The 18,530-nt window shown below is 41.4% G+C and overlaps 1 protein-coding gene across 1 annotated transcript in view; it reads left to right on the top strand.

The window, feature by feature from the left end:
* Positions 1–18,530, top strand: part of LOC126419637 (class E basic helix-loop-helix protein 22-like) — a 1,550,160-nt gene that overhangs the window by 412,616 nt on the left and 1,119,014 nt on the right. The window contains exon 2 of the mRNA XM_050086829.1: positions 5,393–5,578. Coding sequence (XP_049942786.1) covers positions 5,423–5,578 — 156 coding nt within the window. The 5' untranslated portion in view covers positions 5,393–5,422. The remainder of the gene's footprint in view (positions 1–5,392; positions 5,579–18,530) is intronic.

The following is an 18,530-nucleotide window of genomic DNA, read 5'->3' as shown; positions in this document are numbered from 1 at the left end:
CAGCAGTATTCTGCTGTAGTAATAAATAAGGCTGATGTATAAAAAATAATCCATGCACGTTGATTAGATTCAAAGAGTCTGTTGTTTGCCATCGTGATAGACTTTGCTTCGATAATCGATTATGGTATTTAGCACACGTTGCACATAGGTGTGTTGTTGCTTAGCTTTAGTGTACGTAGCAGGATTCAACTAGTGAAATAAAATTGTTCAACGACAGCCACATAAAATTTTTGTCATATTTTCCTTCATAACACAAAGTTAACAGTGTCCTGATCGAAAGAAATCACGCATTACAGTGCATCATGTCAACTTTCACTTGCGTTGGACAATCATGAGACTGTATATCGTCCCGTACATAATATTACCAATAAATATTCTTCTAATGTTCACAGCCAGATGAAATTTAATGGTCCCTCTAAATTTTAGTTGGCTTCTCATTGGAGTTAACGTGAGAACAATGTTTGCTTGGAGAACTCTCCACAGATCAACGCTTTTTGAGTCATCAGTCTTCTGACTGTTTCGTGCAGCCATCCACGAATTCCTTTCCTGAGCTAAACTCTTCATCTCAGACAAGCGACCTACGCCCTCAATTATTTGCTGGGTGTATTCCAGTCTCTGTCGTTCAAAAATGGTTCAAATGGCTCTGAGCACTATGGGACTTAACATCTGAGGTCATCAGTCCGCTAGAACTTAGAACTACTTAAACATAACTAACCTAAGGACATCACACACATCCATGTTCGAGGCAGGATTCGAACCTGCGACCGTAGCGGTCACGCGTTTCCAGACTGAAGCGCCCAGACCTATCGGCCATACCGGCGGGCCGCCTCTGTCGTCCTCTACGGTTTTCACCCTCTTCAGCTCCCTCTAGTACAACGGAAGTTATTCTCTGATGCCTTAACAGGTGTCCTACCATCTTGTCCGCTCTTCTTGTCGGTGTTTTCCACATATTCCTTTTCTCTACGATTCTGCGGAGAACCACCTCATTCCTTACTTAACTAGGCCACCTAATTTTCAACATTCTTCTGCACCACCACTTCTCAAATGTTTCGATGATCTTCTGTTCTGGTTTTGCCACTGTCCATGTTCCACAGCCATACGATACTGTGCTCGAAACGTACATTCTCGGACATTTTTTCTTCACTTTAAAGCCTATGTTTGATGCTAGTAGACCTCTCTTTGCCAGGTCCGCTCTCTTTGCCTGTGCTAGTCTGCTTTTGATGCCCTCCTTGCTTCGTGCGTCATTGGTTATTTTGCTGTCTGGTTAGTAGAATTCTTTAACTTCGTCTACTTCGTGACCATCAATCCTGATGTTAAGTTTCTCGTCTTTCTCATTTTTTCTACTTCTCATTACTTTCGTGTTTCTTCAATTTACTCTCAATCCATGTTCTGTACTCGTTAGACTGTTCATTCCATTCAGCAGACCATGTAATTTTCCTTCACTTTCCCTCAGGATAGCAATGTCATGTGTCAGTGATACCCTTTCCGCTTACTCTCACTCAAAGATATTAGTGTTTCTCCAAATGAGAGGCGTTACACTTCAGTATTCCGAAAGAGTAACAATATGGAAGGCGCTAATCTCTTACCACGCCTCTCACAATCAGCTGATTTCGACCTCTGTGGCCATTTTCAAACGATCAATAAGTATATAGATAACTAAGAAACACGTACGCACATATATTTACATCTGTAGACAAGCCGTTGTCTCCAGAGTCTGACGGTATGCAGTTAACGTGTCCGTTACACGCGCATCAATCTCACTTTTAAATTTTTAGTGAATGTTCAACATTGTTTAATGAGTTATTATTTCTTTAAAAATAGTGTGATGCAGACGAATGAGTTCATATATATTGTTCCATGAACAGGTTTTATTAGTATTTGTCATCACTTCCAATAAAGATTATTGTGTTTAAAAATTTCTGTGAAGTATTTCTTTTTGCCGTGTGTGAAATTGCTTCAGTATGCTGTTATAATCCAGTACCACTATATTTGTGAAAAAAAGTATCAACACGTGTTATTTATCATTTTATATTTGCAGTTAGTTTCATTTTCACTTGAATAATTGATACAAAATAGTTTTACAAACGCAATTGTTTTTCACCATGCATTCTTTGCATATGTATGGTTGATTTGATTGTTTTGCCATTATGGTGGATCAAGAAATTACAGAATAATAAGATTATCTTCTTCCAAGAACTTTTCCCAACGTTTATTACTAACTTTTAAACACGAAAGTGGCACAATTGGGATTCATTTATTGTGACATCTCAGATTATTGCACTACTGGCCATTAAAATTGCTACACCAAGAAGAAATGCTGATGATTAACGGGTATTCATTGGACAAATATATTATACTAGAACTGACATGTGAATATATTTTCACGCAGTTTGGGTTCATAGATCCTGAGAAATCAGTACCCAAAACTACCACCTCTGGCCATAATAACGGCCTTGATACGCCTGGGAATTGAGACAAACGGAGCTTGGATGGCGTGTACAGGTACAGCTGTCCATGCAGCTTCAACACGATACCACAGTTCACCAAGAATAGGGACTGGCGTATTGTGACGAGCCAGTTGCTCGGCCACCATTGACCAAACGTTTTCAACTAGTGAGAGATCTGGAGAATGTACTGACCAGGGCAGCAGTCGAACATTTTCTGTGTCCAGAAAGGCCCGTACAGGACCTGCAACATGAGGTTGTGCATTATCCTGCTGAAATGTAGGCTTTCGCAGGGATCGAATGAAGGTTAGAGCCACGGGTCGTAACACATCTGAAATGTAACGTCCACTGTTCAAAGTGCCGTCAATGCGAACAAGAGGTGACCGAGACGTGCAACCAATGGCACCCCATACCATCACGCCAGGTGATACGCCAGTATGGTGATGACGAATACACGCTTCCAATGTGCGTTCACCGCGATGTCGCCAAACACGGATGCGACCACCATGATGCTGTAAACAGAACCTGGATTCGCCGAAAAAATTACATTTTCCCATTCGTTCACCCAGGTTCGTCGTTGAGTACACCATCGCAGGCGCTCCTGTCTGTGATGCAGCGTCAAGGGTAACAGCAGCCGTGGTCTCCGAGCTGATAGTCCATCCTGCTCCAAACGTCGTCGAACTGTTCGTGCAGATGGTTGTTGTCTTGCAAACGTCCCCTTCTGTTGACTCAGGGATCAAAAGAGACGTGGCTGCACGATCTGTTACAGTCATGCGGATAAGATGCCTGTCATCTCGACTGCTAGTGATGCGAGGCCGTTGGGATCCAGCACGGCGTTCTGTATTACCCTCCTGAACCCACCGATTTCATATTCTGCTAACAGTCATTGGATCTCGGCCAACGCGAGCAGCAATGTCGCGATACGATAAACCACAATCGCGATAGGCTACGATCCGACCTTTATCAAAGTCGGAAACGTGATGGTACGCATTTCTCCTCGTTACAAGAGGCATCACAACGGCGTTTCGCCAGGCAACGCCGGTCAACTGCTGTTTGTGTGTGAGAAATCGGTTGGAAACTTTCCTCATGTCAGCACGTTGTAGGTGTCTCCACCGGCGCCAACCTCGTGTGAATGCTCTGAAAAGCTAATCATTTGCATATCACAGCATCTTCTTCCTGTCGGTTAAATTTCGCGTCTGTAGCACGTCATCTTCGTGGTGTAGCAATTTTAATGGCCAGTAGTGTAAGAACTTTATGAACTCCCACCAGAATCAATTATGGTTATAGTAACAGTTCAGATGTTTCAATTAGACCGCTTGTAACGAAGTTGTGGAAATTACGAAAATCACTACATCAATTTGGCTCCAGAAAGCTCGTAATAAATTACTTCTGCGTCATTGTATGCATGTCGACGTTCAGTTTGTCTAACCTTTGCTAGCGTATCATAATTTGATAACTCCCGCTATAGAAGGATAAGTATTTAATCAACCCATCCGTAATGTAGATATAATACAAGAGATAAAACGTGGTGGACGAGATTACATATTGAAATTTTGTTACACCCTCAACGACAACGTAGGAAAGAAAAACATAGTTTTGTGCCAACAGTAGATAACGAAAATCGGCATTTTGAGCGAGTTGTATTAGACTTTTCGGTGACTTTATGTGAACAAGTCAGGTTTTCGGCAGTCAAGTTAAATGGAGTAGTTGTAACAGCGCCATATTCGTAGCACTGATGCAATGGCGGTTGATGTCTTCAGTTCAGTGAGTGTGAATCTGTCGTCATTCCTGCCTGAATCAACGGCCCTCCCTCACTGCTAAGCTTCTTAGCGACTTCTCTTTCCGGCGACTGCTGCTGTCTTCACCCAGAAAGCAACGGCAGTCTACGAGAACCTGTTAAAATGTAATGCCTACGATGTTTTGTGTGAAAACTTTTCAGCTTTTCTAAATAAAATAAACTCTCTTATCATTCTATATCTTTATCGTTCACGTCTACGTAATTATTTCTCAGTATAGTCATACTGACGACGAACGCATTTCTACCAATCAGAGACCGTTTTGTTGATACCGTCACTATAGAACGTTTGACAATGTTGACGGAGCCACAACCTCAGCTCTGTTTGCACGGCATCTTCACTACCAAAGTGAAGTCCTCGAAGGTATTCTTTAAGGTTTAGAAATAGATGAAAATCGGATGGGGCTAAGTCGGGACTGTATGGAGGGTGACCGATGTCAATGAACCGAAGACGTCTAATTGTTCACGTATCGTACGCCTGTGTGTAATCTTTCGTTGTCATGCTGAAGAAGAGAGTGCCCCATATGTGGACGAACTCTTCGAATGCGAAACTCGATTAGAGCACGCTGTTTCCCAAGCACGAATATAGTTACATCACACATCGCAATGTCACACACTACAGTTCGGAGTCCTCTGCAGAGGACTGCAGGTATGTAGACATGAATAAAGGTGCAGAATGTTTATAACGTTTGTTTTATTTACAGAATTGTAAGAACTTTCACATAAACAATTCAACGCATTATTTGCAAGCACTTCGTCGTACTTCTCTGACAACAATTTGGCACTGTATTCGTTATTTACAGCGCTTGAATTTGCAGAGGTTTTTAATACAATAGCATTTTTCCTTTAACAATGCCGACGCGCATTTTTTATAGAAAAATATGCAACATCATTAAACTTGAATACGTAAGTATCGCAATTTCAAACATGACTCTGTCTTCAGATTAGACATGATGAAAGCATTTAGCATACAGAGGAAACAAAGACAAAGAAATTATATTAGACATTATGTAAGAGCTGTTTTAGAAGCTACGCTCGTCGTGTATTATTCTGATAGAGCTGGTATGCCATCGCAGTGAATGCAGAGTTTCTCACTGCACTGACGGGTCCTCAGTACGACTGTTGACGGTTGTGTTTCTTTCGTGTGTTGCAGGAGGCAGCACCATCGCCGCCGGCGCCCGCCATGGAAGTGGCCGCCGAGCCGGAAGCGGAGGGTGGCGGGGGCGGCGGAGGCGGCGGAGGCGGTGGGGACAGTGGGGGTGGCGAGGGCGTGTGCCGCACCGTGGACAAGCCGCGAGATCCGGACCGCTCCAGGGATCTGTTCGGCGTCCAGCTGGAGGTGAGCGACACTAGATATGTTCTCTACATTTCGCGAGATAGTCGTGGGACGAAGCAATATGTCGGGTGACTTCTCGGGGCGTAAGATCTTTCAGTTTTAAATATCTCGCGATGTTGTGGCGATTAAAGCCTCACTAGCAAATATTAAAATAAATTAAATATACAAGGTGTAAAGAAACCGCCTCTGAAGAGGTTTAACCTATCACAGTTTGACAGTGATTTTGCCAAAATATTTAACTCACAACCGTAATGGAATAACATTCAATCACTTCAGAGCTATCAGAACCACTGTAACTCACTTTCGTAATTAGTAGGAGACAGTGTTGTAACTTGGTACACCTTTAGTACTTCCGCCTCTAGCCAGCCAGATAATGGAAGTTTAATATAGGTAGTGCTTCATTTGTTTTAAAATTATGATATTCACTTTTTATCTGTTGCAGTTTTTGCTGAATTTACAAAAATTGCGTAGAAAAATTAAGGTTGTTCCAAATGTGAAAGGACCGAACGGGGTGGCGCAGTATTTAGCGCACTCGACTCGCATTCGGGAGAACGACGGTTCAAACCCATCATCCTGATTTAGGTTTTTCGTGATTTCCCTAAACCGCCTCAGGCAAATGCTTCGATGGTTCCATTGAAAGGGCACGGCCGACTTCCTCCCCAATCCTTCCCTAATCCGATGGGAAGGATGACCTCGCTGTTTCGTCCCCTGCCCCCCCCCCCCCCCCCCCAAACCAACCAACCAAATCTGAAAACATGTTCGAAGGTACAGCATGGTCATATACCTAGGAACAAAGGTGCACGACTGAAAAAGTATGGCTTAACTGTCCACATGTTATATAAACTGTCCTAAAAATATATAGCATTTTACTCAACGCAGTATTCTGTGCCTGATGAATTAGTAGTATACTCCAAATATCTTTAATAAATTACACAACACTTAAACATGTCGAACGTGAATATTTACAAATGCTGTGCAAACACAACCTGATATCTGACCAGAACAACAACTGTAGATGGTGGAAGAAACTGATTATGGCAGTCTCTAGTGCACAATCCCTCATGTGCTTATAAAATTAGTCACTGAATTGAAGTACCGAGCAAGAAACATCTTGTGTTCCTAGGTATACTATCCTCTGAGTACAACACTCTCTCCAATACGAAGTAGCGAAAAATTAAAATACTGAAATCCCATGAATACTTTCGTAAAAATAAGTGAAGCAAATGGTAGTATTAATGAAAGTTAAATACAAAAGTAAGGAAGCTCACTTGCGAGTTCAGAAATGCTATATTATAACGCGTACCAGAATGTAAACTAAGTTCCTGTCATCGCACCGCGGTCAGGCTTAAAATTCCCGCAGTGTTTAGATCTTACACCAATGACAAGTAATCTCCTTTATTCTGACTGGTCGAAGCCGGAAAACTAATGGTGGACGCCGCCTTTTCTACACATTTTGCCAAATGCAACATTGAGACACTTAAAATTAGTTAATAACGTCCCTGAACACATGTTCACAATGCAAGAGGCTGAAATTAACAGTACAAATATTCTGCAAAAACGAGCAGAGCCCTCTAACTTGGGAGGTATCAAGAATGGTATCCCACAGGGTTCAGTCTTGGGTCCCTTATTGTTATTAATATATATTAGCAACTTGCCACACTACATTCATGAAGATGCAAAGCTACTCCTTTTTGGCTGGTGATACAAGTATAGTAATCACACCAAACAAACAAGAGTGTATATTGATGAGAAATTGAATTAGAAGAAACACATTGATGATCTGATGAAAAGCGTGGATTCAGCTACTTATGCCATTAGAGTTAGTGCAAATTTTGGTGATAAACATAGCAGTAAATTTGCCTACTATGACTATTTTCATTCACTACTTTCATATGGCATCATATTTTGGGGTAATTCATCATCGAGAGAAAAAGTATTCATTGCACAAAAACATGTCATCAGAATAAAAGCCAGAGCCCACCCAAGATAACCCTGCAGACATTTATTTACGGAACTCGGAATACTCATAGTACCTTCGCAATACATGTATTCACTTATGAAAGTTGTTATTAACAACCCATCCCAATTCACGAATAATAGGAAAGACCATAGCTACAACACTAGAAGAAAGAATGATCTTTACTATTCTGTATTAAATCTGACTTTGGCACAAAAAGTGACGAATTATGCTGCCTAGAAAATCTTTGGTAATTTGTCAAACAGTATTAAAGGTCTGACACACAGTCAAATAGCATTTAAAAACAAATAAAAAGAATTTCTGAATGACAACTCCTTAGACTCAATAGATGAATTTACTTCCTCATTTTTATTTCGCCTGAATCAACTATTGCTTCTTGTTAAAACATCCTAAATTAACTAAACAAAAACGTTTTTTTGCCTTGTTTCATAATTTTATTATTAATATTACTGCACAAAGTTGATTTCGGGTTATAAGTACATTACTGATTCCCAAAGATGATAATGCAGCGATAAAACTTGATGACAAGGCAAAGATAATCATCTCAACTTCTTAAGGTATCGATCCACAGCTTAATGTACAACTACGTCAATGCCCATTTTTACTAAAGTACATACATTATAACACAATTGAGCCATTAGGCTGAAATGACAGGACGAAAGTTATGCATCAGCCACGAAATTTTTATTTCTCATGCACGGGGCCCAAAGTTATGCTTCTATCCTGAAGTTGGATGAGCTCACCACTTCTGAGACATCATTTACTATAGCGTAAACAGTAAGTTAAAAAATGGCTTAAAAATAACATTATCATCACTAAGATGTTGTTCTGATACTGGAAATTCTAAGACTAATAAACACAGTACTTGTAAACTTCTAAACATCTCCGAGTGGTACAAATTAGTAATCTGGTTTCCAAGTTTACACCAGTGGGTTCATAAATTGTACAACCCTCATAAACTATGACCCTGACCTGAAAGATATGTACTACTCTACGTTCAAGGAATTGTTCCATATATTTGTTCTTACAACACCATTTGTGGGCATTTCAGTATTACACATATCACAAAAAAATTTGCATCACCTCGGTTCCGAGAGTTCTGGAACCTGTACAGAAAACTGAAATAGAGATCAACATAAACATCATTTCCGCCCTTTTTATTGCTCATGAAAACCAAACATTCCATGTTGTACCACCATACAGGTAGACTTCATAGGTAGTGGTCCAGATTGCTGTGCACACCGGTACCTCTACTAGACTGTAGCACGACCTCTTGCAGTGATGCATGCCTGTATTTGCCGTGGCATGCTGTCCACAAGTTCATCGAGGCACTGTTGCTCCAGATAGTCCCACTCCTCAATGGCGATTCGACGTTGATACCTTACAGTGGTTGGTGGGTCACGTCGTCCGTAAACAGTCATTTCAATCGATACAGAGCATGTACGATAGGGTTCATGTCTGGAGAACATGCTGGCCATTCCAGTTGATAGATGTCATTATCCTGAAGGAAGTCATTCACAAGATTTGCACGATGGAGCAAGTATTGTTGTCCATGAAGAAGACTGTCTTGCTAATATGCTGCCGATATGGTTGCACTATCGGCCGGAGGATGGCATTCACATATCGTACAGCCATTACGACACCTTCCATGACCACCAGCGGCATACGTCGGCCCCACATAATGCTAACCCAAAACAGCAGGGAACCTCCACCTTGCTGCACACTCTGGACAGTGTCTGAGACGTTCAGCCTGACCGGGTTGCCTCCAAACACCTCTCCGACGATTATCTAGTTCAAGGCGTAGGCGACACTTATCGGTGAAGAGAACGTGATGCCAATCCTGAGCGGTCCATTCGGCATGTTGTTGGGCCCATCTATACAGCGCTGCATGGTGGAGTGGTTGCAAAGATGGACCTCGCCGTGAATGTCGGGAGTGAAGTTGCGCATCATGCAGACTACTGCGCACACTCTGAGTCGTAACACGACGTCCTGTGGCTGCACGAAAAGCATTATTCAACACGGTGGCTTTGCTGTCAGGGTTCTTCCGAGCCATAATCCGTAGGTAGCGGTCATCCACTGCAGTAGTAGCCCCCAGACGGCCTGAGCGAGGCGCATGTCATCGACAGTTCCTGTCTCTCTGTATCTCCTCCATGTCCGAACAACGTCGGTTTGGTTCACTCCGAGACACCTGGACATTCCCCTCGTTGAGAGCCCTTCCTGGCACAAAGCAACAATGCGGACGCAATCGAACCGCGGTAATGACCGTCTAGGCATGGCTGAACTACAGACAACACGAGCCGTTTACCTCCTTCCTGATGGAATGACTGGAACTGATCGGCTGTCGGAACCCCTCCGTATAGTAGTCGCTGCTGATGCATGGTTGCTTACTCTTTGGGCGGGTTTAGTGACATCTCTGAATAGTCAAAGGGACTGTGTCTGTGATACAATATCCACAGTCAACGTCTATCTTCAGGAGTTCTGGGAACCGGGGTGATGGAAAACTATTTTTGACGTGTATACTTTTTCACTGCTTTCCCCACCGCTGCACACTTTGCAGGAGTCCACATTGTGTATTTCATGCATTTGATTATTTCTTCCATTCGATCCTCCTGCACAATCCGTGACACTATTCCTGTGTTCTACGACTGAATTTCTATGATGACTTTCCTGCAGATCTCCAAAACATTTCATTTTTACTCTTTGAAGCTGTATCCTACGCGATTTCCTCTGCTTAGCTTTTTTTTTTAACGGCTGCTTCGACAGCTCACAAGCTCCTACGCCAGCCTTCAAAGTATTGTTTGAGATCTTTCATCATTTCCTTCGGATTCGGCGACATTTGTTGCACATTTTCTGCCCACGTTTTGCCCGCCATGGCTTCATGTGCTTTGAAATTATGGGACAATCCGTATCGTTCCGGAATGTCGAAGTCAACTTTTCTTACGTTCGACATGCTTTAATGGAGCAGCTTCGTCGGAACTCGACTGCAGCCGAAAATGTTTATATCCCCGTCGCCTTTCTTTTATTTTCAGCGTAATTTTTAATTATTCTCTTAGGCACATGTTGTATACTTGCAAATACATTTGACCCATGATCTCCACTTAAAAATGGCGTTACAGCTAAACTCAGTTCATTTGTGCTTCACTTTTCTTAACGACTTTCTGTTACCGTACTCTAACACAAAATAATTTTATAACTTACTATAGAGTATTCATTACAAAATTCAATTCGTCATTTCTGAAGATTATGTTGCACTAGTAATGTTAAACTAATTTACGAGAACGTTCATTAAATTGTTGTTGTTGTTGTTGTTTTGGTCTTCAGTCCTGAGACTGGTTTGATGCAGCTCTCCATGCTACTCTATCCTGTGCAAGCTACTGCAACCTACATCCTTCTGAATTGCTTGGTGTATTCATCTCTTGGTCTCCCTCTACAATTTTTACCCTCCACACTGCCCTCCAATACTAAATTGGTGATCCCTTGATGCCTCAGAACATGTCCTACCAACCGATCCCTTCTTCTAGTCAAGTTGTGCCACAAACTTCTCTTGTCCCCAATCCTATTCAACACCTCCTAATTAGTTACGTGATCTACCCATCTAATCTTCAGCATTCTTCTGTAACACCACATTTCAAAAGCTTCTGTTCTCTTCTTGTCTAAACTATTTATCGTCCATGTTTCACTTCCATACATGGCTACACTCCATACAAATACTTTCAGAAACGACTTCCTGACACTTAAATCTATACTCGATGCTAACAAATTTCTCTTCTTCAGAAATGCTTTCCTTGCAATTGCCAGTCTACATTTTATATCCTCTCTACTTCGACCATCATCGGTTATTTTGCTCCCCAAATAGCAAAACTCCTTTACTACTTTAAGTGTCTCATTTCCTAATCTTCCTCAGCATCACCCGACATAGACTACATTCCATTATCCTGGTTTTGCTTTTGTTGATGTTCATCTTATATCCTCCTTTTAAGACACTATCCATTCCGTTCAACTGCTCTTCCAAGTCCTTTGCTGTCTCTGACAGAATTACAATGTCATCGGCGAACCTCAAAGTTTTTAATTCTTCTCCATGGATTTTAATACCTACTCCGAATTTTCCTTTTGTTTCCTTCACTGCTTGCTCAATATACAGATTGAATAACATCGGGGAGAGGCTACAACCCTGTCTCACTCCCTTCCCAACCACTGCTTCCCTTTCATGCCCCTCAACTCTTATAACTGCCATTTGGTTTCTATACAAATTGTAAATAGCCTATCGCTCCCTGTATTTTACCCCTGTCACCTTCAGAATTTGAAAGAGAGTATTCCAGTCAACATTGTCAAAAGCTTTCTCCAAGTCTACAAATGCTAGAAACGTAGGTTTGCCTTTCCTTAATCTAGCTTCTAAGATAAGTCGTAGGGTCAGTATTGCCTCACGTGTTCCAATATTTCTACGGAATCCAAACTGATCTTCCCCTAGGTCGGCTTCTACTAGTTTTTCCATTCGTCTGTAAAGAATTCGCGTTAGTAGTTTGCAGCCGTGACTTATTAAACTGATAGTTGGGTAATTTTCACATCTGTCAACACCTGCTTTCTTTGGAATTGGAATTATTATATTATTCTTGAAGTCTGAGGGTACTTCGCTTGTCTCATACATCTTGCTCACCAGATGGTAGAGTTTTATAGGACTGGCTCTCCCAAGGCCGTCAGTAGTTCTAATGGAATGCTGTCTACTTCCGGAGCCTTGTTTCGACTCAGGTCTTTCAGTGCTCTGTCAAACTCTTCACGCAGTATCCTATCTCCCATTTCATCTTCATCTACATCCTCTTCCACTTCCATAATATTGTCCTCAAGTACATCGCCCCTGTATAGACCCTCTATATACTCCTTCCACCTTTCTGCTTTCCCTTCTTTGCTTAGAACTGGGTTTCCATCTGAGCTCTTGATATTCATGCAAGTGGTTCTCTTTTCTCCAAAGGTCTCTTTAATTTTCCTGTAGGCAGTATCTATCTTACCCCTAGTGAGATAAGCCTCTACATCCTTACATTTATCCTCTAGCCATCCCTGCTTAGCTATTTTGCACTTCCTGTCGATCTCATTTTTGAGACGTTTGTATTTCTTTATACCTGTTTCATTTACTGCATTTTTATATTTTTTCCTTTCATCAATTAAATTCAATATTTCTTCCGTTACCCAAGGAGTTCTACTAGCCCTCGTCTTTTTACCTACTTGATCCTCTGCTGCCTTCACTACTTCATCCCTCAAAGCTACCCATTCTTCTTCTACTGTATTTCTTTTCCCCATTCCTGCCATTTGTTCCCTTACGCTCTCCCTGAAACTCTGTAAAACCTCTGGTTTAGTCAGTTTATCCAGGTCCCATCTCCTTAAATTCCCACCTTTTTGCAGTTTCTTCAGTTTTAATCTACAGTTCATAACCAATAGATTGTGGTCAGAGTCGACATCTGCCCCTGGAAATGTCTTGCAGGTTAAAACCTGGTTCCTAAATCTCTGTCTTACCATTATATAATCTATCTGAAATCTGTCAGTATCTCCAGGCTTCTTCCATGTATACAACCTTCTTTTATGATTCTTGAACCAATTGTTAGCTATGATTAAGTTGCGCTCTATGCAAAATTCTACAAGGCGGCTTCCTCTTTCGTTTCTTCTCCCCAATCCATATTCACCTACTATGTTTCCTTCTCTCCCTTTTCCTACTACCGAATTCCAGTCACCCATGACTATTAAATTTTCGTCCCCCTTCACTATCTCAATAATTTCTTTTATTTCGTCATACATTTCTTCAATTTCTTCGTCATCTGCAGAGCTAGTTGGCATATAAACTTGTACTACTGTAGTAGGCGTGAGTTTCGTGTCTATCTTGGCCACTATAATGCGTTCACTATGCTGTTTGTAGTAGCTTACCCGCATTCCTATTTTTCTATTCATTATTAAACCTACTCCTGCATTACCCCTGTTTGACTTTGTATTTATAGCCCTGTATTCGCCTGACCAAAAGTCTTGTTCCTCCTGCCACCGAACTTCACTAATTCCCACTGTATCTAACTTTAACCTATCCATTCCCCCTTTTTAAATTTTCTAACCTACCTGCCCGATTAAGGGATCTGACATTCCACGCTCCGATCCGTAGAACGCTAGTTTTCTTTCTCCTGATAACGACGTCCTCCTGAGTAGTCCCCGCCCGGAGATCTGAATGGTGGACTATTTTACCTCCGGAATATTTTACCCAAGAGGACGCTATCATCATTAACCATACAGTAAAGCTGCATGCCCTCGGGAAAAATTACGGCTGTAGTTTCCCCTTGCTTTCAGCCGTTCGCAGTACCAGCACAGCAAGGCCGTTTTGGTCATTGTTACAAGGCCAGGTCAGTCAATCATTCAGACTGTTGCCCTTGCAACTACTGAAAAGGCTGCTGCCCTTCTTCAGGAACCACACGTTTGTCTGGCCTCTCAACAGATACCCCTCCATTGTGGTTGCACCTACGGTACGGCTATCTGTATCATTAAGTTGTATCGGTCCTATATTCGAAACAAGCAGTGTTATATTATAGAGAACACCGCCATTTTGCTGTTGTCATTTTCCTATAAAAGCACCACAACGAATACAGATCCACTACTGTCCGAATACTAGGATAATGTCATTTATGTTCGCACATAAATAAATCGTTATATTTGCACTTAGAGTAGTAATGCTCTTCGCAAGGTATACAAAAATTTGGATGAAAACTACAAAAAAAAAAAAAAAAAAATCAACTTCTGTCTTCAGGTGATCTATTCCTCAACACACAGAAATCATAGATGACAATACAGTTCCGAAAAGTACTTACTTCAAGTCGAGCTCACTGAACGTGAGATAGTAAAAGAGACATGAGTTTTATAGTTGTGGTAAAATTAGGAGCCGGTAATACACAGCCAACTATACTCTAATAGAGTACGCGTATAATTAATATTGGTTTGCACTTTGTGAGATCAGCGTCGCTTCATCTCGATCGCTACGAGAACACGTACAACCTCCGTGAAGTGCACCGACGTGTGGCTGAGGAATTCGGTTGCTTTGAGCGTAGGCGAGCCCGCCATTATTTAAAGCGGTGTCTGTAGACATCGTCGGTCGGAGGAAGCAGTTGAATAGTAACGGAGTAGAATACTGAATTTTACGGCCCCTTGTCGGGTGGAGTGTAACAGAAATACTGAACAGTAATATGCAAGTAGCGAATGCCGTCCAAGATTGATGCACTCACGTAGGTCGAAGTACGATTTAAATCTCGTGGCATAATTTTGTTGTCTTAATTCAAGAATCGGTCCCAACAAAATAATAAACTAAAGCAGCAGTGACTGTACAGTCAAACGTGCTTAATGAATTTCACCCAACGTATCATAAAACACTGTAATGATAATCAAGAAAGCATCAGTAATTGACAGGAGAGTTCATAAACAAAATGAGCAAGGGAAGAGTTCAGAAAGGGAATAAACCATCTGCCACAGTTAAATGTAACCACTTAACCCATGTTAAGCGCAGAAGTGGACCTAGTATGAAAACCTGAGGAACACCAATGACTTATACTGTTACTCCACTGGGACGCTGGCTTATTTCGTGTTACGTGAATCGTTCCGCTGCTTCCCACAGCTCAGATGCGAGCCTGGCGTGGAACAAGACGGCTGTCCGCGCATGCGCAGTCGGCACGGCGTGCCTGATGTTTATCTATATGTGTATAGTGTACAGTGCTCGCTCCAGAGAGAGTGGTCAGCGACCGCCGTACAAGGCAGCTCACGCCTGTGGCCTGGACTGGACTGGGCTGGGCCAGTGAAAGTACCCGCGGCCGCAGCACTCTCTGGAAAACCGCGGCACACTCAGGACAAGCGACTCGACACGAATGTTCTTTCATCAGGTCTTTACGTCCTGGAATTCCTGATTCACTTGAGAACTGAAAATGATAAGTAAAGAGATAAGGTTCTGGAAGGCCCCTAGCATAAAGATTAGTACGATATAGCTACAGCATCCTGAAATACTTACGTTGGCGCTGGAAGGAGCAGTAAAGGGGAGGAATTAAAATAGCAGGTAGACAAGAATATGAAGAAAAGAGTGCCAAGTATGATGGGTGTAATAGTTAAGTACGGGTGACAGGAATGACGGGTACAGCATCAAATCAATCGATAGTCACATGTGAAAAAGTAAGGGGTAGGGGGTAAAGCTGTTTGAGATGCAGCTTATAAAAAGGTTCACGATGGGGCTAATTTACCAGATAGGAATTGTTACTGTGGAAACGGAAGTGTTTCAGTTTGTTCTTACTTCTTTCTCTTTTGGTGAGATTGCCGAAAACATTGCAGAGAGGTAGTGGCATGGTGGAAGCGGATTTGCGTCGTATGTTCACGCTCCAGTGGGCGGATCTTGAACTTGTCTGAGTGTAATCACACTCCTAAAGAGCAGTTATCAGTTTACCAGTTGTCCGTATAGCTGTAGAATAAAACGGTTTCGCTAACTTAGCTGTGAAGTGCTACGATTTGAAATGGATCTAACGATTGTGTAAATGTTGTGTACAGATTTTGTGGAGTGCTTCGTCTAACCGAATATTATTTGCCTAAAGATAATGAAAATTTTCAGCTGTAAACCAAGCGAAAGAAGACCATAAGTTTGACTGCCGATGCTACTCGGCGAACTTCAATGAGCGTAAGCTGTATGTTTTCGAGTGGAAAAAAATTACGGCGACATTTCTTTGCTTACTGAAACGTCATCTTGTATATACATGGGAATTCAATCTTCTAACTGGTTTACTGATCTGATTCGGTACCCACGCCAAAAGTTCATTTAGTTCGTCTTCTGTGTGGTCCCCAATTTGGGTAGTAAGTGTATCGCTAACCTCATTTTACTGGTTCTTAATACTTTCGTCTTTCTTTGATCAACTCTCAGTCCATATTCTGTCTTCAGTACACTGTTGATTTCATATATCGTCAACTACTCAAACGATAGCAATGTCATCAGCTAATATTATAATTGACCCTATATTTTAATCCCACTTCTAAACCTTCATTCCTCACATGCTTCTTCGACATACAGGTTGAACGATAAGGAGAAAGACTACGTACCTACCTTACACCAATTTTAATCCGAGGAAATCTCTCTTCGTTCATTCTGTTCTTGGTTCTCGTACAGATTGTGTATTACCTGTCTTTCCTTGTAGTGCATCCTTAATTTTTGACGATTTCAGGAATGTCACACCACTTCAAAAAAGCGAACGTTTTTGCTACATCGACGAATGGCAGGGTATTACGATGTGGTGGACGAATAGGCCACATAATTGTTATTAGAGTTGGTAGGAAATGTGGTACCTCGTTATTAAAATGGTAAATGTCTTAATAACATCGTGAGTATTTTGACTATCTTTCAACACGTTTGTGTAATTTATGAACAAGAACACTTTGTGTATTCGAACTCGTTTTGATTTTCGTCTCTAGCAAAGCCTGAAAAACGAAACATCTCTCGGCGCTGATATATAATTTAAGTAATCGATATAGATTATTGAAGTAAACACCTTGCAACAGACTCTCAGATCCTAACCTAACTTGATGTTACGTTAATTCTATTTTTGTTATGACAAGGCATGTTTCCAAAATGGTTCAAACCTAACTAACCTAAGGACATCACACACATCCATGCCCGATGCAGGATTTGAACCTGCGACCGTAGCGGTCGTGCGGTTCCAGACTGTAGCGCCTAGAACCGTTCGACCACTCCGGCCGGCGCATGTTTCCAGAACGAAATTTTCTGCAGCGGAGTGTGCGCTTGTAGGAAACTTTCCGACAGATTTAAACGGTTTGCCGGACCGAGACTCGAACTCTGGATCTCTACGTTTTGCGAGCAAGTGCTCTACCCACTGAGCTAACCAGACACGGCTCACAACTGTACGACGGCCAGTACCTCGTTTCCTACCTTCCAAACTTCATAGAAGTTTGCAAAATTTGCAAAGGTCCCAAGTTCGAGTCTTGATCCGGCACACGGTTTTAATCTCCCAGGAAGTTACAAGACACGTTTCTAAAATCAATATAACATATCTGTCTGCTGACTCCGCAGATGCCAAACAAACACACTGAAACTGTATTTTCAGATCCATGTAAGAGATCCATATTTCGAATGCTAAAACCAGATAATATCCATTACCCAACATTCTGCCACCATAAACTGAGGATCTATAAGAACGAAAGATCACTACAAGATAATAGATTTCAAGGGGGAACTACTTCTTTGGCTAAATACAACATTGTAATACATATTAACAAGGAAATTTGCTATACAATATCAAAATTCAGCTAAATGATTTCTCAAAAGTTCATTCAAATAATGTTAAAGGGCAAAAGATAATTTTTACACATTCCAATGAATCCCAAAAACAACAGGAGAATTAATGTCAATAAAAATTAAGCATAATATTAATTTCTCCATAACTTTGTATGTATTAGTCTCACAAAATCTAAAATGAGTTTTGGAATCAGTTCAACAATCCTTTAAGATGAGACACTTCACACATAATTTCACTGACTTTCTAAAGTTCTTAAAAATTACTTTTTTTTTAATTTACTAAGATGGCAGAACGAGCTATGAAAGGAATGGCTGCCTCTTATTGCTGCTACTACATTTGCTAACATTATCACTGGTTTAATATGCAAGTGACAGTCTCTTGCGTGTTAAAAGTATTAAAAATTAATATGGTGCTTACCAAAAGGCAGCTTCCATCTACTACGAAGATTACAAAGGGGCCTCATCTGCCCCCAGATTTGATATTCATATTCTCTCGCTAGCTGCGCGCAAACTATTAGTGCTACAGAAAAAATGAACAAGACCTTTTTGTAGGAAATTTAATGTAGTCAAATTTTGTATTGGGATATGTTTTCACTGGAGGTCAGGGTTTTCGAGTTATTCAAGGAAAACGTGTTTGAAAGTCACTTCTGTACGTTTCGCGTGATTAAATCGAAAACTGC

This window comes from Schistocerca serialis, chromosome 1 (genome assembly GCF_023864345.2).
Source record: "Schistocerca serialis cubense isolate TAMUIC-IGC-003099 chromosome 1, iqSchSeri2.2, whole genome shotgun sequence".
Lineage (NCBI taxonomy): Eukaryota > Metazoa > Arthropoda > Insecta > Orthoptera > Acrididae > Schistocerca > Schistocerca serialis.
Note: the sequence above shows the minus strand (reverse complement) of the source record. Positions and strands in the feature narration are given on the sequence as shown.